Here is a 24,766-nt window from a genome sequence, read left to right as displayed (position 1 = left end):
CCGTTGGTACAGTCACTGCAAAGCACCCAGGCTCCAGTTAGGCTCTTCCCAGGGTGGAGCCTGAGACAAGGGCTCAATGCAGTGGGTTTACTAGGGAGGTGGCCCCGAGGGCAGCGGCCGGGAGCAGAGCAAGGGAGACAGACGGAGGGAAATCAAGAGAAAGGTGCAGAGAAGCAGCAGGAAGACGCCTGCATTCCTTGGGTACAGCCTGGAAGGGGCAACGTGGACAGCGTGGGACCAGATCAGAGGCCACCCACGTGGACTCTGACTGAACATGGGTGCCTCCAGGATCAGCAGACGAAGACTCGAAGACTAGAAGCCCCTCCTCCAACCTTGGAGATAGTTAAGGCTCCTGGAAATGAGACCGGGATTATGTTCTTCCACCTTAATGGACTGAAAAAGGAAAACAGAAATCGAGGCGGGTTAGAGAGAAACGACACGACCGTCTTGCATAACCAAGTTTACGGGATGGGATTTACATTGACCCCAAGTGCCCATGTCAACCACCAAACTGAAATCCGGTTCATCTTTGATTTCTTGGTTCCTCATACCAGCTGCTCAGAGAAGCTCAGCAAAGTGGATATTAAAGGGAGGGAGGGAGGGAGGGAGGGAGGGAGGGAGGGAGGGAGGGAGGGAGGGAGGGGGGGAGGGAGGGATATATGGATGGACAACAGATGGGTGGGTGAATAGATGGATGGGTAGGTAAATGGATGGATGGGTGGATGATAGACAATGGATGGATGAATTATGGACAGTTTGATGGACAGATGGATGGATGGGTGGATGGATGGATGGATGGATGATGGATGGATGAATGACAGATGGATGATGGACAGTTTGATGGACAGATGGATGGATAGGTGGATGGATGGATGGATGGATGATGGATGGATGAATGACGGATGGATGATGGACAGTTTGATGGACAGATGGATGGATGATGGACAGTTTGGTGGACGGACGGATGGATGGATGGATGGATGGATGGATGGATGATAGACAGCTGGATCGATGGATGAACAGATCTTTTCTTCATCCCCACTTCAAGACAACCAAACAAGGATCTTGGGGTGAGGGGACATGTGGTGAGAACCTGAGGTAAGATGGAGCCAAGAGCAGTGGAAACACAAGAAGTTAATTTGAAAACTTCTAGAAAGCACTCCAGCAGTGTCTCCTCGCCTTTTTGGGGTCACGGACTCCTCGGAGCCTCCACATAAAGCTAACGCTTGCTATGGAAATGCATGGCATACAGTTTGTGTAAACCTTTCAGACTTAACGAAGTCATCCCCCGAGTCTCCGCAAAGCACTTCCCAGCGCTAAGCTGTAATTGCCAATTTGCTTATCTGTCTCCTGTCTGAAGCTCCTGTCTGTGCATCCGGTTAACTAACATCGGTGCTGAGCCATGAGCTCCTCCGATGGCCCTCTCTTTCCCCACCTCCCAGGAACGTGGATGGCTACTCTGGGCCCAATTTCCATCTTCAACTTGCTCTTGTGTTTGGAGGGGCAGCTGGGAGGGCTGGGCTCAGGACATCCCCCCATCTGCTGGGGACAGTGGCTCTGAGCAGTTGGGAGGGGAAGGCACAGGCCCATCTTCTCACTCACAGTCAAGCGTGGTTTAAAAATGTTTACATACTGACTAAGGGCGGAAACCAATTTAAGTCACTGTCCCAGGCTTGTCATTAGCATGTAAACACCGTCCGGAACCTGGGCGGGCATCAGCATAATAGCTGGGCAAGAGTTATATCAGTAATCACTTCTTTAATCAATGTTGTAATTTACAGACCATTGACTTTCCTCATTTACTACCTTTCTGAGCTCTGCGGGGAGGGAAGCCGGCCGCTCCGGAATGTATAAATAATTGAGAGGAACGCGGAGGGTGGAGGGCTGGGGCACGGGGGGAGCCATTGTCACTGCGATTCCTGGAGGTGCCATAAACGTCTGGCGAAGTCTCGGGACGCATCCATCATCTCCTAAGTGGCTGCGGTGGAAGCCACGGTTTCGCTCAGGGAGCCGGCGCGTCTGCGAGAAGGACCCCGAGTCCCATTTGTGGCCTGGAATCTTCCCCCCTTGTCCCGGGCGGGCTGCCGTGGAGAGGCTGGCCTCCGGCCTCTGCTGACTCAGGCAGCCGCGCAGTGCAGGCGGAACCACGGTGGCCACGAAACCAGCCACAGAGGCTCACTCTTCAGGACCCGGCGGGCCGTGGCGGGCCACGTGGCTTCTGCTTCAGCAGCACACGGTCAGCCGACATCTTCTGTTGTCACTCAGGCTTTGGCAACTCCCCGAGGACGTCACCCGCCTCCTGGGGGAGAGGCTGGGGGCCACTTTCCACGAGAAGAGCAAAGATGCCTGCTGGTCCACCGTTGACGTCACTGTGACTTCTGTCCCCCACACAGGTCCTCAGACCTGAGTGAGCCTCAGAGAGGGCTTGTCGACACCGGCTGCTGGGTCCAACTGAGTCTACGGTGAGCAGGTCCGGGCGGGGCCCCTCAGGTGCGTTTCTCACAAGGTCCCAGGTGATGCTGGTGCTCGGGTCTGGGCCACGGCTGGAGACTCACTCCGCTGTGTGCTATAAGTTTCCGCGACAACTGAGACATCCCGTCTTACTCAGCTCGGCCGCTAGGACTGAACGCCACAGACCGGGGCGGGGGTGGAAGGGTGGGGCTTACACAGCAAACATTTATTTCCCACAGTTCTAGAGGCCGAATGTCCGAGATCAAGGTGCTGGCAGATCCGTGTCTCGTGAGGACCTGCTTCCTGGTTCACAGATGACACCTTCTCGCTGTGACCTCATGCATGGAAGGGATTCGGGAGCTCCCTGGGGTCCCTTTTATAAGGGCACTAATCCCATTCGTGAGGGCCCCACCCTCATGGCCTCATCACCTCCCAAAGTCCCACCTCCTGCCATCACCTCGGCAGTTAGGATCCAGCATAGGAATTTGGGGGGACACACAGACATTCGGGCCACACATACCCCCTTCATTATTGTGATTGTGAATTACAATGCTCTAAATTCCATCTTCGTGCTCACGATACCCCGAGTCCTACCTCCAGATACCCAGCTGCTTCTCCAACATCTCCACTCCCGGCCCTAGCGAGCCCCTCAAACTTAATGTTCAGAAATCAAACTCCTGCTACTGTTTTCTTTCTTGCCACTTAGGAGGCCGGGAGCTGGGAAGGGAAATTAAGCTCAGAGACAGAAACACCGGGTTTCCACACCTTGTACCCTGAGCTTGTGTCCTGCTCTGAGAACCTAACCCTCAGAGGTTCCAACACAGGGAGGCTGCCTCGGCTTACACCTGCCACGTGGTCTCTGCGACGTGGTCTCTGCGACGTGGTCTCTGCGACGTGGTCTCTCAGACGTGGTCTCTCCAATGTGGTCTCTCAGACGTGGTCTCTCAGACGTGGTCTCTCCAATGTGGTCTCTATGATGTGGTCTCTCTGTCTTCTCAGCCTCAGGCCCTTCTGGAGTTTACTTGCATGTGAACATCTCAGAGAGACTTTCTTTGACATTTCTACTTAAAACTGCAGCTCCCCAAACCTCCCCACCCCTCCTGGCTTTCCCCGCCCCACTGTTAGTTCCTGCCAGCTTGTACACTATCCATTCGACCCATTTATTTCGGTTATTATTTGTCCCCTTTCACTAGAACTTATACAAGGAACGGGGCTGTTTTGTTCAGTGTTGTATCCCTAGGGACTGAACCCAGGCACATAGTAGGTGTTCAAGAAACGTAGGTTGAAAAACGAATGAACAAATCAGTTTGTAAACTGGCTGCCCTGGGTCCCATTGGCCCTGTGTGGTGTTTTTAAAATATCAAATTAGTTACCGGCGCTGAAAAACCACTGCATTCAGTGTTGTTACCAGCCTGTCCCCTGCACGCATTTGTTTTCTGCCCTCATGTCTTGCTGGTGTCAGAGACCAGAGGGAGGGTCTGGGGCCCTGCTGGGAGGGGCAGGGGCCGGCAGTTGGCCTCGGAGTGGTGGACAGCCGGCCCCTAAGATCCCCACACCCCTCGGCCGGCTGCCTCCCGTGTCCGCTCTCTCAGCTTTCCGCATCTCGCGGCCGTCGCAGCCACGTTGCCGGCACCGACTGGCTGACTCGGTCACGTTGTCTCGGTGTTTATTGGGGGCAGGCTGCAGTGGCTGGGGAGCGCCCGCCCGGAGACCGCCGGGCAGGTTATTTCTTCCTGACAAGCGGCAAACAACCTGCGGGGCCCTCGATGGAGAATTAAGTGGCCAGAAACGGTCTCCGCATCCCTGGGGCAGAGTGTTGCCAAGGCAACCGCAGCCCGTGGCTGGTGCCGAGAAGGTGCTCAGGTAGCAACTGTCCACACACTCCCCGGGACGCTCAGGGGCGCTCAGGGGCGCTCAGGACGCTCAGGGACGCTCAGGGACGCTCAGGGGCACTCAGGGGCGCTCAGGACGCTCAGGGACGCTCAGGGGCACTCAGGGGCGCTCAGGACGCTCAGGGGCGCTCAGGGACGCTCAGGGGTGCTCAGGGACTCTCAGGGATGCTCAGGGGCGCTCAGGGGCGCTCGGGGACGCTCAGGGGCGCTCAGGGACTCTCAGGGATGCTCAGGGACGCTCAGGGGTGCTCAGGGACTCTCAGGGATGCTCAGGGGCGCTCAGGGGCGCTCGGGGACGCTCAGGGGCGCTCAGGGGCGCTCAGGGACACTCAGGGGCGCTCAGGGATGCTCAGGGGCGCTCAGGGACGCCCGCCCACCTGGCCACCGCACGTGTTGCGTGTGCGAGCTCAGCTGCACACACACGGATGGACTTTCCCTGGTGAACTGGGGGACTGTACAGCCGGAAACAGAGCGGGGGTCCCGCACAGCACAGGACAGCCCCCCAAACGACGAACTCCCTGGCACCAAATGTCCATAGTGCCGAGGCTGCAAAATCCGGCCTTAGACTTCGGACCTTTGCCGTCTAAAGGGAGGTGCATGTGGCCCAAGTCTAAACACACACGCGAGCCCTGGCCCGTGTGGCCTGCGCACCAGAGGGCCACGCCCGGTTCGATTCCCGGTCGAGGGCACGTGCCTGGGTTGCGGGTTGGATCCCTGACCCTGGTCGGGGCACGTTGGGGAGGCAACCGATCGATGTGTCTCCCTCACATCAATGTTTCTCTCCCTCTCTCTCCCTCCACTCTCTGTAAAAATAAAGGGGAAAAGAATCGGCCCTCCTTGGGCGAGGACTGGAACAAACAGAGCCGCTTACCTTGATGACGTCTTCATCGGCGGACCTGCATTCCACCGACTCCGAGATGTCGGTCACGGCGCCGTTTTCCTCCACGGACACCACCCTGATGGGCAAGGCGACCGTCTTCCCGGTGAGGATGGCCGTGTTCAGCAGCTCCGTGTCCTGCGGGGAGAACCCGGCACCCGGGGTCAAGGGCGCCGCTCTGCCGGGCTCTGCGGGACACCTGCCGGGTGCTGGACACGGCCCCACACACCTGCCTGGGGACCGTGGGCATCGGGGCCACTCTCTGGGACAATTTCCCAAGGACGCTGGACAACACGTGCGGCTCGCTGACGGCCGCCTTCCTAGTTTCCCACAGCGGCGCCCGCGTGTTCACGGAAGCGCCACTGACAAGCTAAGGTCTGGAAGCAGCCCACGTGCCCGTCGGCAGCTGAGTGGACAATAAAGCTGGGGGACACGCACCCCCACGGCTCAGCTCGGAAGCGGGGGACGCAGGGGGGAGGTCCGCTCGCCTCTCTCTCCGGGGAAGCAACTGACCCAGAACCGACCTTTGCATTAAACCGGAGCTGGGCCGAGAGAGTCGTGGGCCAGTCACGGGGGCGTCCCAGCCTCTCCCCAGGCCCTGCCCGGCCCCCGGCAGCCAGCGCGCTCAGCGCCCCCGCCTGGGCGGCGCCCACGTCGGCTGTTCGGATGCTAATAACGCGGCGGAAATCCCCCAAGTCCACGCCCGTCCTCGGGCTCATTACAGGTAATGGCTCGGAGCTCGGGCCCCCGCCTCCCGCGCGGCCTCTGGCTGACGGCTTCATTAAAGCCCAACCCCTTGCGGACCAGCGGCGATTAGCTTCCCAGCGGTGGCTTCTCCCCCTCTCTCACGCCCTCCGCCGCCTGACGCCCCGAGCCCTACCCTGAATTGCCGTTAAGACCGAGGATGGCTGGGCAACAGCTATTTCTAACTGAACAATATCGATTTGGGGCACAGAGAACTGGGGGGAAGGAGCATTGGCCTCTGGCATAAGCCGGCCCAGGCCTTGGGAGACGGTCCCCACACTTAAGAACCCGTCTCCCGGATCCGTCGCTCCGGTGAGCGTGTGTCGCCCGTGGGCACCGGGGCCCTGGGGCCCTGGATTCCACCCTGAGCTGTGCCGGCGGCTCCTGCGGAACCCGGACCCCCTCCCATCTTCTGGACGCTGTCTCCTCGTTTCACACGTGAGGGTGGGGCCATGTCATCGTCCAGCCGTGAGACCCCGGCCGTCCCCGGGGAGCCCCCAGCCACGGAGTGAATGATTCCTGCGCACCCAGCGTGCTCGTCGCTGGGTTACACAGTAGTGACCCGGGGTGACAAGTCCCCGCTCGCGGGCGGAGGCACCGGCCGGAGGGCACAGGGTGGCCTCCGTGGGCTCCAGCGGACACTAGAACAGGCCACACGCCCGTGGGCGCCGGCCAGGGCCCCGGGACACGGCAGAGGCGCGGTCCTTCCTCGGGGCTCCCCGTGGGATTAAACGGCCTCCGCTCTTCCTGACGCTTGTCCCCCCATAACCCCGAGCGCGGCTCCGGGCGCCGGAGAGAATCGATACAGGGGGGCCCTTCACATCTCCGTCATTTCCAATCGGAGCAAAGCCCGAGGCTCTGGAGAAAACGCGATTTGTTATTCGAGTCGTCCTCACAAATGCACGTTGGTTTCGCCTTTTTCTGTATTTCCACAAGTCGCGTCTTTGATGTTTAACTAAATAAAGAACACAGGATTACTCCCGGGCGCTGACAGGACGGGCACGAAGCCACCGCGACCGCCAGGCGAGTCCCGCGGCCAGGGGGCGGCGGGGAGATGCATCCTGTGCCCGGGGCCGTGACGCAGCCGCGGGAGGGAAGGGCTCTGACACCTGCTGCGACGCGGGGGCCCGAGGACACGGTGCTGAGGGCGAGACGCCAGGCGCCACGGCCAGCGAGCGCGCGATCCCACCTCCACGACACGCAGAGCCTGCAGCCGGCCCTCGCGTCCTGGTCTTCCAAACGGGGCCTGTGACCTTCCCCGAGCCGGCGGCACGAGGCAGGGTCCCCGCCAGCTGCCCCGGGCGTCCTCCCACCAGCCCTGCGGCGTCTTCTCCCGACCTACGGGCTCCAGCCGCTGCGGCGGGAACGACTGCGGGCTTCCCCTGCGTGTACCTTGCCCTTGGAGCCGACATTCTGGAGTGTTCTCCACCAGGCTGAAGTCTGAAGTAACTGAGCCATGATTTTGGGGGGGGGGTGGAGCGAGAGGAGACCCTTAAACTCCCCGGCCTCCCTCGCAGCTGCTGTGACCGTGGGACCAACAGGGCTTCTCACCTGCTGAGTCAGCGAGGGCGGAGGTGGTGCCCACTCACCTCTGTTCCAACAATCTCTCCAGGATCCTGATGCCCAGAGTTTGAAAACGATGGGTCTAGTCCAAACATAAGTGGGAATAGCTTGCAGCCCGTGAGGAAATCTGCTTCTCGGGAGCTGGACGTAGTCAGCAGGACATTCACGTTGTCCTCCCCCGCCCCCTGGCTGCCTGGAATACAGAGGCGAAGGCCGGAACCCTAGCAGCCACCTTGGGCCACGAGGCAAACTCAGAAACAATCACTACTCACGGGGGGGGGGGGGGCGTAGAAAGACCGGAGGCGCTAAACCTCTGATGGCGAAGGGGTGGCCGCGGGTTTACTTGCGTCTGTGAGATAAACTTCCTTCGTGTCTCAGCTACTGGCTCGGAGGGTTTTCCGCTCTACTCGGAAAACCTAAGGCTAACTCACGGACCTTTCTCTGCGCCTGGAGACCGGCGGACGAAGACCGAACCTTGATGTGATGACGCTACGTCTCCAGCTTTGTGACCGTAACATGGCAGCTCTGTGGCGAGGGTGCCACGCGGTGGCCTGCCTTTGGGAACGGCAGGACACGGCAGGACAGCCATCCCAGTGTTCTTGGCTGGCGGGAGCTGCTGCTGAGCAAGGCTGAAGCAGAGCTAAGCAGAGGACAATTCAGCCGAATTTACAGCAGCAGAAAAATTACTCCAGGAGGCGGCTTCGTTTTCCCAATTCCAGGCGTCTTAGTTGCGGTCACTGGGGGAGGGGGGGCTGCCCAGCGGCCAATTGCCATGCAGATCAGTGAGGGTGCTTGAAAGGGGGGGGTGGTTCTGGATTCTGGCAGATGAGCCCTGGGAAGTGCCATCTGATTAACAAGCTGACTTTGTTAGGTTTCCACCAGCTATCTCCATAACTCAGTGATTAAGAATGCATTATGTACACACACGGGCATGGGGGCGGCCTCCAGAACTCCACCGACTAATGCAATTTCCCCTGCACCAGGCCACGTGCAGACACCCAGCTCCACCGCACCGCTCGGCTCTAAGACGCCTCATCAGGGAGGGCGGGGAGCCTTGTCTCCAGCCGGCAGCGGGCGCGTTGGACCCGCTGTCCCGACCACACTGCTTCTTCCTTTCCCATTTCTTTTCTTTTTTTTCTTAAATTATGTTTTTATTGATTTCAGAGAGAGGAAGGGAGAGGGAGAGAGAGAGATAGAAACATCAATGATGAGAGTCATGGACCGGCGGCCTCCTGCACGCCCCCTGCTGGGGATCGAGCCTGCAACCCGGGCCTGTGCCCTGACCAGGAATCGAACCCCAATCGCCTGGATCTTAGGTCGATGCTCAACCGCTGAGCCACGCCGGCCAGGTCCTTTCCCATTTCCTAATGAAAGGATCTCCAAGAACTTTGCGTGGGCCTTTTTGGGGAGATTGATTTTAAAATGCTCAGAATGAGGGGGACATGGAAACTTACAGCCCCATCGTTTCCTGGTTGCAGCCACTTTGGATTCTGCAGGAGCAGCGGGGACCAGGGCGTGGGGAGCAGGGGGCGAGGGGAGGGGACAGGCCTTCCCTCCCTGACATCCCAGGGAGCCAGAGACAAGGCCTCCACCCAAAACCCCGCAGGTGCATCCATCCTGCGGTCACTCCCAGCTCCACTCTCTCCCCTGCCACCTCCGAAATTCCTCCTAGGAATCTTAGCACGGTGAGCAGTGGACCAATGGGAGTCCCTGTGTAGGGCAGAAAGCGAGCGGCATCCCGGAGCGGAGCGCTTGCAGGGGGCGCGGGAAGCTCGCCAGCCCGCCCGGCGTCCCGGCGGCCACCCCTGACTAATCACTGCGGCTCGGATTTACTGGGCAGCGTCTGCAGGCTTCAGGCAGTAACCACTCAGCTCGTGATCATCATAACCATCATTATAATAACGGATGCTCTCGCCTGTTAGTTTTCTGGGGCTGCTGCTATAAAGCACCGCAAACCGGGAGGCTTTGAGCAACAGACATTTATTTTCTCTCTGTTCTGGAGGCCGGGAGTCTGAAATCGAGGTGTCAGCAGGGCCGGGCTCCCTCTGAAACCCGCAGGGGGAAATCTGCTAGTTTTGGGGGGCGGCCGGTCACCCCTGGTGTCCCTTGGCTTGTGTAGACATCGCCCCAATTCCGCCTCGGTCATCACACGGCCTTTTCCTCTCCGTGTGTGTCTGTGTCCGAGTGTCCCTCTTCTCGTAGGACACCAGCCACGCTGGATGAGGGCCACCCCGTGATCTCATCTTACGTTGGTACAATCTGCAAAGACCCTATTTCCAAATAAGGTCCCATTCCCAGGTATCGAGGGTTAAATGCAATTTATCTTTTTGGGGGGCAGAATTAGATCCATAAGACTGGCTCTTCCTCCTTTGCTATCCTAAAACTGAGCAATCCTAAATCGTTTCAACCCGAATACTGTGCAGCCCTAAGCCCCTGGCCTCTGGGCGGTGGAAGGTTGTTTCACGACCACTTCCTAAAGCAGCAGAGGCAGCGAGGGCGGTGCCCAGGTCAGAGGCAGGAGGGAGGGAGGCTGAGCACCAGCCGGGCGTCCTGTCCCCTCTCCACGCACAGGCTGGCTGTGCCATGTCCTCTTTCCTCTGTGAAAGCCGCGTCTTGTGCCTCTCAGGACGCCCTGTTCCGGGCCCCGAGCGTCCCTAGACGGCGCCTGGCCCGTGACCGCCTCCCCCGCCCACCCAGCTGCATGCTAATGAACTGCTCCCAGGGCCAGCCCTTGGTCCGCACAGGCCGGCTTTGTCCGGACTCGTGTCTCCTGCGGCGTTTAAAGTGGGGATCAATGGGGTGCTGTCAGGCCGACTTGTCTCACGTCCCACTTCGGGGGAGCAGGAAAGGGCCCCTGTAGGTGCTGTGCGTGGCTCTGCGCCTGGCACAGACCCCACCCCACCACCACCAGGAGAACCCTGTGACGCTCAGAGGAGGGGGCGCCGGGTTCAAGCGTCATCTAACCTGGTCCACTGCAGTGTCCTCTCCACGCAGCAGACGGCGCGAGCCCCTCACAACCTCACGTCCCTGCCCCGCCCAAACCTTCTCCTGGTTCCGTCTCTCAGAGAAAAAGCCCCAGTGTGCAGGGTCCGGACGCCTGGGGCCTCACTGGCTTCCTTTCTACCCTACCTCCCCCTGCACCTGCTTTGCAGCCACCGTGACCTCTCGGCTGTGCTTGAACAGGACAGTCTTTGCGTATTCTGTTCCTTCTGCCTGGAATGCCTTTCCCTCCACCCTCACCTCCCTGGAGCCGGCTCACACCCCTCCCCGCCCCTGTTCCCGGAGCACCCATGCCCCGCGAGACGCACGACATAGTCCATCTCAGCTTTCGGTGGCGTCTGTCTCCCTCTGAGTCGGAAGCGCATGAGGTGGCATCGTGTCTGTCCTGTTCATGCCTCCGTGGCCTGTCCTGGACCAGTCTCTGCTCGTGGGAGATGCTCACAAACACGGGAACCGAAGGAAAGAAGAGAAACTGCCTCGGTCGCATCTTTCCAGCTTGAGGTTCTGAAAGCACTTAGGGGAAGGGAACGGGGGGGTGTCCTTTGTGAAGGTGGCCTTGGGTTAGGTAGAAGGAACGATGGAGGCCAAGGGCAGCCCTGGTGGCTCAGGACCTCGGCCACGAATTGTCCTCAGAGCTGCAGCATTGACTTGGGCCTCAGGGCAGCCAGGAGCTGTTCCAAAAATGTGCAGAGGGCAGAAGCTCCAAGAAGGGCTGAGGCGAACCTGCCTTTTAGGGGCCGATGGAACCGGAGGCGAGGGCAGAGCCCAGGGTCCAGCGATGCTTTGTTTCCGCGCAGCCGCGCTGGCGGGTGAGGTTTCCCAGGGCAGCCAGCCTGCTTCCTGATTGGCCAGTGCCCCGCCTCCGGCCTGTTCTGATTGGTTGGAGCCTCTGCCGGTCCAATAGGGGGCGCATCCGCGGGTCCCTCTTGTTTGCACCAGCTGCCAACCCGGGTGGCAGGTCACCCACGAGGTTCTGCACTTTCCCCCGCGCCCCGCGCGTGGGTGGCCACGAGGGCCCCCATCTCCTGTCAGGACCCGGGGGTCCAGCAACAACTTTTTTTTTCTTCTATTTATTTTATTATTTTTCCCATTGCTTTTCAGAGAGTGGAAGGGGGAGGGAGAGAGAGAGAAACATCCACTGGTTGCCTCCCCCGGGCGCCCTGACCAGGGCAGGGGATCGAGCCCACAACCCAGGTACGTGCCCTTGACCGGGAATTGAACCTGTGACCCTGCGGTGCTCAGGCCAACACTCTAAGCCACTGAGCCACACCTGCCAGGGCTGCTTTTTTTTTAACTTTAAAAAAATTAAATATATTGAGGTGACGTTGGTTAATACAATGACACAGGTTTCAAGCGTAGCAACAACTTTTTACGTGACTCTTAGGTGGGTCTTCAAGGGGGTGCCTGGCCGGTCAGGACACAAAGGTAGCTGGTCCCCCCGAGGTGACCGCCAGAGGCCCGGGCAGCGGGGTTTTGACTGCGCACGACCCTGCTCACGGCTCAACTCCCCTGAATTTACAAACTCGCCCCATCCTCCTCCCTGTCGGCAGCTACCCCGGAGAGCGGCACCTCCCCGCAGTAAACCACTTAGCAGATCAATCCTGGGGTGGCAGCCTGTCTCCCACGGGAGCCGAGACCCTCGCCTCCCTCCCCGGGGACCCAGCTCTGCGGGCTCGCGGTAACAGGCCAGTCATCCCGGCTCCGTCACCACGGGGAGGCCCAACTCCCAGCTCATTTACTTGCAATCCGCTCACGGCGCGGATGGGGGTGCGGGAGCTCAGCGCACTCACCCGTCAATTTCCTCCTAATGCAAGATGGAGATGCAATTCCAGGACATTCATTTAAAACAAGAAAGCGATTCCGTGTAAGACGCTGGCGGGTCCCCGAGGGGCCGCACCGCAGCGGAGCTAATATACGGGGTCATCTGCTGGGAGGGCAACCGAATTAGGTGGCATTAGGTTCCCTGAGAACTGTCACCATTTTATTTTATTTTTGCAGCCTCGCTGACAGTGGAGACGGCTGAGATATACAGGGTGGGGTGAAGTGGGTTCACAGTGGTGGCCGGGCTGGGGAGCAGGGCGGGCACCCGGGCAGCGCAGCCGGAGTGAAGACCAGGAACCTGCCCCAAACCCACCCACCCTGGGTCCCACTTGGCCAAGATTCTAGCTTTAAGGTGGAGCCTTTACCGTGGGAATGGTGGGTGACACTGCCCCCTGGTGGCACCGACGGGCGGCGTACAACCTCGGGCCACAGGCAGACCCGGGGCCTAGTCACTGATTTTCCCAAATCACCCCCAGCCACAGCCCTGCAGCCCGATCCGAGTAGCGTGGAGTGAACGCCCCTGACGCTGCTGACTGCCCCGGGGCGCTTTTTTTAAAAAAATAATTTTTAAAATATGTTTTATTGATTTTTTAGAGAGAGAGAGAGAGAGAGACGGATGGGCTCCCTCTGCACGCCCCCCACTGAAGATCCAGCCGGCAACCTGGGCCTGCGCCCTGGCCAGGAATCGAACCGGAGGCCTCTGGGTGCGCCGGCCGACGCTCAACCAGCTGAGCCACACTGGCCGGGCTCTGGGGTGCTTTCGAGGTAAAATATCCACACGGTAAAATTTAACCATTTTAACCGGACAGTCTGCCGAGTCTGAGTGACCTCAGGTGCGTAGCTGAGGACCCGTCCTCCAGTCTTAGGACATCTCCTCCGTCCCCTCAAGGGTCCCCGATGCTCCTCCGGGGGCGCAGGTGCTTGCTGAGCCCATCGGCTCCCCGGCTCTGCCGTTTCGCCCTTGAAGACACTTCATAGGACGGATTCCTGCACGTTCCCTTTCGAATGCGCAGCTTCGCCGCCGCTGTGCTTCGCTGGGCCGTGACTTTTTCCCTTTTTTGCTGCCCAATAGTCTTCCGTTTCCCGGCCATCTCTCAACCTCGCGACTCTCTCGCCAGCTCAGGGCTGTTGGATGATTCCAGCTTCTGGTGGCTACGGGCAGCCTCGTGCAGTGTCACCGGCCTACCTGTGGCCAGGCGGCCGGGCGTCTCCAGTTCTCCGCAGCCCGAGGCAGACTTGCCGGGTTGCGTGGGACGTGCACTGAAGGTATCGATGAAGCACCAGCTGTTTGCCGGTGACCGTGGCTCATTTCCGTCCCTGATTCAGGCAGGTCCTGGTGACCTCACAGCGCTGGGCACCGTCCGGCCTCTCTGCACGGCCGCCCTAGTGAGCATGGCGCCCGGGTCCACGCGCTTTAGTTTGCATTTCCCAGCGACCGGCGAGGCTGAGCTTTTTAATTCTCCTAATATTTCGGGTTTAAGTAAATGACTGCAGTGAGTCTTGGCTCCGCTCTGACGTTGGACCTCGTCTTGACGCTAAGAGAATTTGTCAAGGACCAAATAACAGGGCGGCAAGAGTGCACGCGGGCTCATCGCCGGTACAAATAGAGAAAAACCTGAATAAAAGGACGGGGGTTGTCGGGAGCAGCTCCGTGGAGCACCCGCCACAGGGATCTCTGCTGCCGACCGTCTCAGTGAATTATCAACCCCACGCAATTGGGAGGCTTTCGCGAGTCACCGTCGCGTTTCCTTGTAACACTGGGATTAAAAACAAGCCCTGCCCATTGTCTACACCGGGGAACACGGCGTCTGAGTAACACGACGGGAGGGCACAGGACGCGGGCCGGCGAGCCGGTGGCTGCGTGCCCTGCCGCTCGGGGGTGGCGCCTTCCCGCCCCCGGTGGCCGCGTCCCTCAGCCGGGGTTTCATCACCTCCGCCTTCAGGTTAACGAGCGGCGGCCGAGGAGCGGGGAGAAGCCACCTGAACGCGGGCTCGGGGCGCCTTCGGTTAGGGGACCTCCGTTTCCGGGGCCTGTGGGCTCCTGGGAGCGGGCGGCCCCTCTCCCGTGTCCCTGTTTAGAAGGCGAAAGAAATGCGTTCCAGTAAAATAAACGAATGTGCTTATCCCGACCCTTTTAAACGCGGTGGCAAAGCCCAGGTGGAGGGTCGAAGGCGAAACCCCACTTCATCTCGCTGCGCGTTTTCATTTAGGAGGCAAAACACCAGGATTAATTCTCTCAAACCGGCGCCCGCCCGCAGTCCTGAAAACAAAGCCCGACGGGCAGTCCCCTTCCGGTTTTCCTTCCTAGACTCTTTCGGGCGCGGCCCGGCGGGGGCTCCTTCCCGCCGCAGGCCATGGCGCGGCGCCTTAGATCTGCTCCTCAGACCCTCTTAATGCGACACAAGCCGCATCTGGGACCACGCCGGGAGCAGGCCGGTGAAGTGACTTTAGGTCTGACTACGGCGAGTGGTTGAAAATCCCTGCTCCCGGTAACCGGCCACTTACCCAGCCGGTGCCCTGACGGGAACCGAACCGCGACCTCCTGGACCCCAGGCCGAGGCCCACCGCTGAGCCCCGCCGGCCGGGCAGGGCCACGTTCTTCCGTCTGTTGTGCTTTATTGTAAGAAAACGGTATAGAGCACGCAGGACGCGCAGCATAGGTGTTAACCGACCGTCACGGGTCTGCGAGGCTGCGGCCTACAGCCGGCAAAGCGTATCCATCCCGACTCGTGCACACGGGAGCCTAAAGCTTCCTTGTAAAGAAGAGCTGGATGGACCCGGAGCAGAGGAAGTGAGTGCGTGAGGGCGCCCGGCCCAGGAGGCGGCCGGTACCGTGAGGCTGGGGTGGGAACGCCCCGAGGTCGGGGAAACGTGGCACCGTCCAGGGCACGGGGAAGATGGAGACATTTTCGCATTAAACGCCCCTTAAAACGATCGCGGCCAACAGCCGGAGGGGTGGGGGGGGGCGACAGGAAGGACACGGGGACGCGGCCGGCCGAACTCAGGAGCCCCCGCGACCGCCCGGTCTTACCATGGCCAGGGGGACGATGCCGGCCAGGTCCTTCTGGCTGACGAAGATCTCGGCCACGGCGGGGTCCGAGGCCCCCTTCCGCGGGTACTCCACCTGCCACGTGACGGGCTGCGTGCCCGAGAGGCTGCTGAAGCTCGCGATCTCCAGGTCCACCTGCGCCACCTCGTTGAGCAAGCCGCTGCTCCTGCAAGAGAGCAAAGGGGGGCTCAGCCCGGCCGGCGGGGCCCAGGGCTCGAGCCTCGGCCTGCGCACCGGAGGTCTCGGGTTCGATTCCCGGCCGAGGCCGCGTGCCTGGGCCGCAGGTTCGATCCTCGGCACGTGCGGGACCCAACCAACCGGTGTTTCCCTCCCTCCCTCCCTCTCTCTAAAAATCAACGGAAAAAATATCCTCAGGTGAGAATTTAAAAAATTAATAAGTAAAATAAAAAGAGTGCCTGCTGTCCACAGAGGGGCCTCCGGAGCCTGTAAGACGACGTCCCTCCTCCGGGAAGGGACTGTCCTCTCCACCGTCCTCTCTCCAGGCCGCTCCGCTCTGACCGCCGCAGTGTGACCCGGAGACACCGCGCTTCCCCGGCCCCGGTGCCCGCGAACGCGCTCTCCCCGCGGCGTCCCCGCGGCTCACCCACGGCCGCACTCGCACATCCAGCCGCGTTCTCTGTGCCCGCACACGGCACATGGGGCATCTCTCCGCGCTGGGTCCGTCCCCCGCCTCCCTCTCTGAGCCGAGCTCCACGGGGGCCGCGGGCCGTCATCTGCTTCCCGGTCAATACCCTCGGACGCACCCCAGGGCTGGCCCGTGGGAGGCCCTGCCTAGTGTGTGCCGGATGAGTCCCGGGTGAGCGACGGCTCCCGCAGCCGAGCTCCCCGACAGGCATCGCCTCTTTCCGTCCGCTGGGCAGGTTCGTATTAATTTCCGCGGGAGGCGGGAGGGGTCGTCTGCGCTCGGTGGCGGGGAGGCGGGGGCACCCTCCGGAGCTATCGGCTTCTCCAGACGGCTGGACTTGCTCCAAGAGAGACGCGCAGGGCGGGGCCGCTGGAGGCCCTCCAGCCAGACACGCTCCGGGGGCCACTCCCGAAACCCCACGTTCCCCGAATATCACAGGAAACAGCAGCTGGACCTGCTCCAAAGCCCGCTTTCGGATTTGACGCCTGCCGAGCGCCACTAAACACATAATGAAGAGGCCGGATTAACTATGCAAAGGGATCGTTTACAGCGACGCTTGTAAGTGATGAGCGGAGGGGCCGGGGCAGAGCCTGCCACCGGGACCCAAGGGACCAGCGGGGAGAAGGGAGGTTTGACCTTTCGTTGGTTAATTCTCACCTGAGGTCATTTTTTTCCATTGATTTTTAGAGCGTGGAAGGGAAGGAGGGGGGTGGGGGAGAGAGAGAAGCGTGGACGTGAGAGGGACACGTCAGGGGGTTGCCTCCCGCAGGAACCTGCAACCCAGGTACGTGCCCTTGACCGGGAATCGACCCCTCGACCCTTCAGGGCGCAGGCCGGTGCTCTAACCAGCGAGCCACACGGGCCGGGGCTGGACCCTCTGTTTTTTCATTTCCCCGTGTGGCCAACGTGGCTGAACGAGGCCGACTTGCCCTCCTGGGACTTTGCCAACCGGTGTCGCAAGGAGGGGAGACAGGAAGCGCTGGCCGAGCTCCGGCTGGTCCTCCAGCCCGAGGCCCCTGCCTTGTCCTGGCGTCTCCCTGGTTCTCGACGCCTCCGGGTCCATCCCGCTGCCGCTTAGGGTCCTGCGCTTTCCTCTCTGGGTCATGCATCGTCTTTGGCTCAAGATGCCCAGACTCGGTTTCTCTCTTGCTTTGCAGCCGACAACCTTGGCCTGTACGGCTGGCTTCCCCTTGCACCCCGGCCTCAGTTTCCCCACTTGTAAAACAAGGACATGGGCAAATGACCAGATCGTCTCGGCGCCAGAGAGGCAGGCGGAGGCAGGAACAGACAAACGGCTCCCCCCGAGCCATCCGCGGGCCTGGCCGGGGAACCGGAATCAGGGAGAAAGCAGCGGGTGGAAACCTAAGCGGGGGACTGACGCGGCACCTCCCGGCCTGCTCTCCAGCGAGCTGCGTGCGCTCCCGGCGCCGCCGACCACGCCGGCCCAGCCGGGGAGGAAGGCGGCCGGCCAGCCGCCCTCACCGTCGGCCACGGGTCTGGCCTCCCCGGAGCGGCCACGGCGGGGGGCGGGCGGGGCAGACTTTTCACACGGAGGCCCTGACGCCGTGACTGTGTAGCCGAGGCGACCCAAGGGGACCCCCGATTCAGAAACACTCATTTTTCAGCATCTCAGAAGCTGTCTGGAGAGAGAGTGGAGACGTCGAGATGACCGGGATCCGCTGAGAAATCAGCGTAGAGGCTGCAATTTTGTCTTCAAGGAAACTCAGTTAGGAGGCTGGCCGGGGCCGGGGCCGGGGCCGGGGCTGGAGGACACTCGGTCCTCAGGGCTCCCGAGGGGCCCAGGCCTCTCAGTGCCCGATGATGACAAACGACGTCCGGGACCCAAACATTCAACGGTCCCCAAGAAAAGGGGATGGGTGACTTGGTGTCACCGTGGGCACCATACAAGTGGGATACTGTGGGAAGGCTGCTTTCGTGGCTGATTTGGCTGGTGCCCGTCTCTGTGGCCATCACCCGCTATAAGCGCCACACCCACGAGAAACACTCTGGGAACGAGGCGGCATCTCCGTCCTGCTCCGAGGCTCAATTATCTGAGTGTCACCCTGAGTGAGTGACATGAGCAGCGGCGACTCGGACTCGGGGTGTCCAGGTCCCTGACACTACACTTTCCTCCACCCCCCTCTGCACCCCCAATCCTGTGTCTCTGGGGCCACAGGGGACAGGTGGGTGCCCAGGACGCCCTCAGGGACCTGAGTTCACTGGTGCTGTGGACAGGCCACTGGAATATGACCCGAACGCGGCTGCCGAGGTGACCTCAGGAGTGACAAGGGCAGGGTCGGGGGAGATGGCCGTGGACACAGCAGGCTGCTGCCGAGGGCCGTCTCTCCCACTTACGATCACGCGCCTTCAAATCGGCTGTCTGCCCGGGGGACACGTCTTCCTTCCTCTGTCACTTTAGCGCCTGTTTCATATTTGCCACAATTTTCTTGCCACAAGAGGCATGATTGTTTCTCTTAAAAAGAAAAGAGAAAAGGGAAAAAAAAAAACCAGGAAGGCGCTGAGGGAAAGACTCACACATGATTACAGGACGCGCAAGTGAAGCCGGCAGCCGGAGGCTCTGTCCCTTACGTAACAGTGGAAAAGTACAGGCCCAGCGCCATCGCTCCGGGAGCAGATCACCCTTTAGCCACGACCGAGCCAGGTCCTGCTCTTGCAAAGTAGGTCAGAGGCTGCTAAATAGATGCCCATAAATCGGCCTTAAAAATGCACATTATATATTTATATAAACAATACATTAATATAAATACATAATATAAATTACACATGAGCACACACTGTATATTTATAACATAGGCTGCTAAAGCGTATTTGGTTACTGTCATGATGTGTCATTCTCCGACGCTTAAAAGAAGATACAGTAACAAAATCCAAATGCTACAAAGAAGAACATGATACAAAATGTCTCTCCCGTCCCTGACGCTTTGTTTCTCGAATCCCCTCCCATCGTGGAGCTTTCCCGGGACCTGCTGTCCGCGTACAAATCTAGGCCTTTGCTTTATTTTCCATGGCGGTAAAATACACATTAATACAAAACTGGCCGTCTCAGCCGCGACGTGCACAAGTCCGTGGCGCTAAGCATGTTCAGGCTGCTACGCAACCGCCCCCACTGACCACCTCCAGGACCTTCCCCATCTTGTCCAGTTTAAACTCTGTCCCCATGAGACACTAAGTCCCCTCCCCAGCCCCTGGCACCCACCCACCTGCTTCCCGCCTGTGTGGCGTTGCCAGCTCTGGGGACCTTGCGGACGTGGAATGACACACTGTGCGTCCCCGTGTGTCTGCCTCATCCCACTGAGCGTAATGTCCTCAAGGTTGCCCATGAAATTGGATCGCTTCATATTTTTATCTTCAAGTGTTAGTGGGCCGCTCATGCTCCTGGGGCCAGGCTTCTTTTTTCTTCCCACTTAGTAATATTTCTTAAGAGAACTTTCCAGATTGGCAGATGCAGATATAACTCATTTTAAATGGCTGTCTAATATTCCACCTAATGGAAGTGCCCAGATGCATGGAACTGGTTGTTTCCGGCCTGTTAGGGACGACGCTGTGATAAACGCCGGGGCGCAGCTTCGCGCAGAACGCGGGCTGTGTTCTCCCAAGGGGCCTGCGGGCCATAGGAGTGGGGAGTTTAGGGTTTTCTATTATTGCCCTGGCCGGTGTGCTCAGTCGTTGGAGCGCCAAAGGGTCTCCGGTTTACTGGCTTATGTTTGTAGCACCAGGATTCTCCTGCCGAGACGTTGGGAAACCGACTGAATTGTTGGAGGGTGGGGGGGGTACAAAATCCACCCCCCAAAAAGTCCCCAGTCATTTCTATTTGGAGCAACGATTTCTAGGATACGTTTGCTTTTTTAAAAGCTATCCTGATTATTATTTTTTCAATGTAAAATTTCCCAGCCACAAAATAGGAGGGAGGGACCTATTTGGGAAATAGTTTGCCCCTGATAATTCATTATCAGAGAAGATGTAGGCTGGGCAGGTAGGGATCGCTCTGGCCGGGAGAGAGAGAGAGGGGGTGATGGCTGGTGGGTGACCCAGAAAGAGCCAAGTCCGGGTGGGCACAGGGAGCTCTGACGGGGGGGGGGGCACAGGGCCGGCTAACGGAGAAGGTAGGAAGTCACGTTGACAGGGACCCTTCGATGAGACCTCGAACGCCGGGCCATCCGCTCGCCCAGCCTTTCCCCGGTGAGGGACGCACGTTGCGAGGGGCGCACTCGAGACGACTGCAAGTGGGGCTCCCTGGTCGGGAGCAGGAGGCAGGCAGCTGGCTGGCTCCGAGGCATGACCTACATTCTACTTTCAAACACGTCCTTCTGTTCCGACAAAAGACTCGGATTAAGATGAACACTCTCTCGGGGCATCGGGAGAGGAGGGAGCCTTTTAGGATCATAAGGCTCCGCCGGAGCGAGAGCAGCTGGCCCCGGGCCAAGGCTTTGATTGCATTTATTTCTATGTTTACCTCTGATTCCTGACAGCAGATATCGGGGTTTTCATATTAAGGAATGATATAAAGTTTCCCCTTGAAATAAGTTTATTTATGTAGGAAAAAAAGATGAGTTGGCATCAACGTAAGATACAAAGCAGCAACAGTGGGTAAGTCCTGTGGTTACGACCAGAATCATAAGTGGTATTTAGGGGACTCTGCTCCGGGCACCCAGAGACGTCCCAGGTCGGCAGCGAGAGAGGTGGCATCTCCAGGCTTCTAACAGGCCCGAGGGTGGGACCCCAAGGCCGCTGCTCCCTGTGTGGCCTCAGGATGGGACCAGAGAACTGTGACCAGGTCAACAGCCACGTCAGGAGGGCAGGGCCGGAGCTGGCAGCCGAGGAGCGTGCAGGGCCACAGGCAGGCCTCACCCCGCTGTGGGCCGATTCACCTGGAGGACTGTTTCCCAGGCTAGGAAACATGCTCGTTCGGGGCCTCGACGTGTCACTTCCCAGGAGCCTGGGAGGGACACGTGAGGGAGAAACTTCCTTCACTGTCTGTCCTTTGTCACAGCTGATGAGAAAGTTATTTTCTGACCAAAAGAGATGCACCTGGCCAGTCATCACCTAGGGCATTGGCCACACGCCTCCCCCATTTGTCCTACCTGGAATATAGGTAAGATGCCCAGAGTGATAGCCACAATCCTGTGAGCATGAGGAAGGCGACAGACCACGTGCCCGAGATTGCAGAGCAGGAAGAGGGAAGGAACCTGGGCCCCGGTGGCCCCGCGGAGCCCTGACAGCAGCCAGGCCCCAGCTCCAGCCTCTGAACTTCACGCTCAGTCAAAGGGGGGGGGACCAAAAACCCAGAGTATTTGTTTTGGCCACTGCCATCTGGTTTCTGTCCGTGGCACTGACAAGAGCATCCCTGAGGGCAGCAAAGGCATAAAATCGAGGAGAGAACCGGCCCGGTTTTGGAAGGAAGTCTAGCCCAAGACTCGTTCATCGGAGCGGTTCTTACCGACACGCACGTCAAAGCAAGATTCGCGGGGGCCACGCCCGTGCTGAGTGTCGTTCATTATTGGACCACGGAGAGAGAAACAGCGAGTCCCAAACGGCGGCGCTCCAGCGAAACGTCAGAACACGTCGCGCGTCTTCTCTGTGACCGTTGGGGGGGGGGGGCGCTGTCTGCTGAGGGGGTTCACAGGGAGAAAGTAACCGCAGCCGGATCCACTCCGGGTTATGCGCTTTCAATTATTTTTTCCTACGGTGGCCAGAGCTCGTTCTTCACGCCCCCCTTGCCCGTCTCACGTGGACGGTGTAAGGAAAGAGCGTCGGGACCAAGAAAAAGTGAACATTAGGTTTCCAAAGGAAGAAGGAATCCCGGGGCCCCAGGGGCAGAATCGACGTGGTCTCTGGTTTCGGTTCGCTCCTCCTTTGTCTTTCCTGATTTTGGCTCGAGAGGCTGGGCAATCAGGGTCCTACGTGAGGCGGCTGCTCTCCTTCAACCGGAGACAGTGAAAAATTAATCCAGGCCCAGCGCAACTGAGTTTTCCCGGGGGGGGGGGGGAAGGCTCCCCTTGAATCGTATCGTCCTCAACAGATGTCTGCTGACTGTCCTGATTTAACCAATTACCTGTCAGGTTTCACGGGCAGCCGGGCGCACTGGCCCCGTCTGGGTGTCGCCTGGCGAACAAAAAGCCGGCGGCCTGAACGGAGGATGGAAACTGCGGGGTTTGTATTCCACCCGCCCTCCCCGGGCGCGTCGCTCCTTGGTCAGGGGGCTCTCTGTTCTTTCGATGTGAATTCTTCCTTTATTGTTTTTAATTTTTATTTTTACATTTTTTGTTCACCTTCACTCGGGGATATTTTCTCCATTGATGTTTAGAGGGAGTGGAAGGAAGGGGGGGAGAGACACACACATCCACTGGTGGCCTCCCGCACGCGCCCCAACTAGGCCTGGGGGTCGAACCTGCAACCCGGGTACGTGCCCTTCACCGGGAATCGAACCCGGGACCCTTCGGTGTGCGGGCTGACGCTCTAACCACTGAGCCACACCGTCCAGGGCACAGTCTTAGTTTTTTTTTAATTGATTTTTAGAGAGAGAGCAAAGGAGAGAGAGAGAGAAGCATGAATTTGCTGCTCCAGTTATTGGCTGATTCTCGTGTGTGCCCTGCCCGGGATCAAACCCACAACCTCAGCGCATCCGGACGGTGCTCTAAGCAGCAGACCCCCGGCCGGGCTGGCCACGCGTCCCCTGGGAGGGGTCCACACACACCGCGGAGGAAGGGACAGCGCTTTCTCTCGCTCCCCGACTCACGAGCCGTTGGTACGCTGAGCACCTGTGTTTGCGAGAGAGTGAAAACCGTGCTCGGACCTGCCTCGGGACCTCAAACGGGAAGCCACACAGAAACCGTCTCCTTGCTGAACCCGTGATTTCGGGGAGGGGTCCCCCTGCCGCAGCAGCGGACCCTCTGGTCCGAGCCAACGTGCACCTGCCTGGTGACCGCCGCGGCTCCTGGGGGCGACGAGCTGGTTCTGTCTCCGTGCGGAACCGTGGGCGGGGCGACCTCAGCGGGAGAGCCCCCCCCCGCCCCCCGAGTATTAGGGTGACCTGCCTTTATTCTTACGCGAGCCTGGGAGCGGCCTCCCGAGGCGGGGAATTGCAGGCATGCTGGATGGGGCGTCTTTGCCGTTTAGCCTAGTTACACGCGGCTGGCGAGGAGACGCCGCCCTGGAGGTGGAATAATCGAGGACTAGTTATGAAGAGTTAACGTGACAGGGACACGGAGAGAGGAGCGTTATTAGGTTGCCCGGGGAGGCTCAGCGAACGGCCCATGGAACGAGCTGTCACCGCGTCCCGGAGAAAGCAGCGAGCTAGGGCTGGAGGATTCGTTTCAGGTTATTAGAATAACCTTCCTTTAAAAAAAAAATTATTTCCTAGTAAGTGTTGGTGTGTTTTCTCCTGAACAAAACCCTCGGGTATTTTGCCAAGCGAGGGGGTGTGGCTGCCCTTTCAAAATGCCCGGTGCCGGTAGGTGTGGAAGGTGCTGAAGCAGAGAAGCCATGAGGTCTCCGGTCTTGTGGAGACTCCTGCAGCCTGGAGGAAGGCGGTGGGGGCAGGTAGAAGGGACTTAAACTTCTTATTTCGGGCTGTTGCATTCGTCTAATTCGCTTCATGTATCTTGTTGGACTCTCTCCCCATCTGTTTTCTCTACACTTGCCAGGAACAGTGCTTCCATAAAAGCGACTGTGCCCCCATCCTGCCTGAAATATTGTCAAGGCTCCTTACTGTCCTTCAAATAAAGACAAAAACACTTCTCCGTGGCCTGGCGCCCACAGCCCTCGCCCTGGTCCACCTACCCATTGGGGCCTCCTGTGCACTGGTGCCTGTCTCAGACCATGGGAGCTCAGGAAGCCCTCGGACACCCAGAGCAACAACAGGGAAGGAACCTGGGCTCATGATGAGCTACGGGCAGCAAACCGCTTTAGGCTCCTACATGACATAAAAATAACCTTTTTAAAAATGTGCACTGCCTTCAGCAGGTCCCTTTCACAGGCTACCGACCCCCCCAAGTAACATCCCCCCCCCATGAGTTCTTAACGCCATATGCTTCTTTCATACCATCTGCCAGTGTGGAAAAATTACACGCTATATTATTAGGTGAAAAAGGGAAGCGATGTTGTTTAATGCTGATGTGAGGGAGGAAATATATATATATATGCGTGTGTGTGTTTTGCAAATGCATAAAATATCTTTGGAAGGGTCTGTGTAAAAGTGCGAACTTTCACGACCTCCGGGCCGGGAGCTGGGTGGGCGCAGGCCTGGGGTAGAGGCTGTGTCATTTTCCCGATGCTTTGAGGCTGGAACCGTGTGAATGGATCACCTGTCCCCTCCCACACACAGGCGCAAAACAGATGGGAAGCTGTGCCTTCGAGAACTGACAAATCACCACACACCTCGGATCTCTGGGGCTGACTTATAAATGGTCAGAGCCAGGAGCAATCAAGCCACAGGCGCCTACAGGCTACGACGTCCGTCTCCGTCACCCCTCATCCGTTCAGGAGGCCCTGAGGTTGGGAACAAAGCCCGACCCAGCCAGCCACTGAGACTCCAACACGAGTGTGGCCACGAGGATCCACCGGGGGACGAGCGGCATCGGGCATCCGGGAGAACGCTGGGATGACGTCCGACTCGGCGGACGCCGTGGCTCCGTGACCGACACGTGTCACCCACGGGAAAGAGCACTGTGCCTGGTCCCAGTCACCATGCGGGGAGTCTGGGC

At 59.2% G+C, this 24,766-nt stretch overlaps 1 protein-coding gene across 1 annotated transcript in view; it reads right to left on the bottom strand.

Moving 5' to 3' along the window:
• TMEM132C (transmembrane protein 132C) overlaps nt 1-24,766 on the bottom strand; it is an 89,112-nt gene that overhangs the window by 5,132 nt on the left and 59,214 nt on the right. The window contains exons 4-5 of the mRNA XM_081123238.1: nt 15,380-15,563; nt 5,215-5,358 (exon numbers count right to left, since the gene is read on the bottom strand). Coding sequence (XP_080979364.1) covers nt 5,215-5,358; nt 15,380-15,563 — 328 coding nt within the window. The remainder of the gene's footprint in view (nt 1-5,214; nt 5,359-15,379; nt 15,564-24,766) is intronic.

Source organism: Miniopterus schreibersii (assembly GCF_964146895.1).
Source record: "Miniopterus schreibersii genome assembly, chromosome: 20".
NCBI lineage: Eukaryota > Metazoa > Chordata > Mammalia > Chiroptera > Miniopteridae > Miniopterus > Miniopterus schreibersii.
Note: the sequence above shows the minus strand (reverse complement) of the source record. Positions and strands in the feature narration are given on the sequence as shown.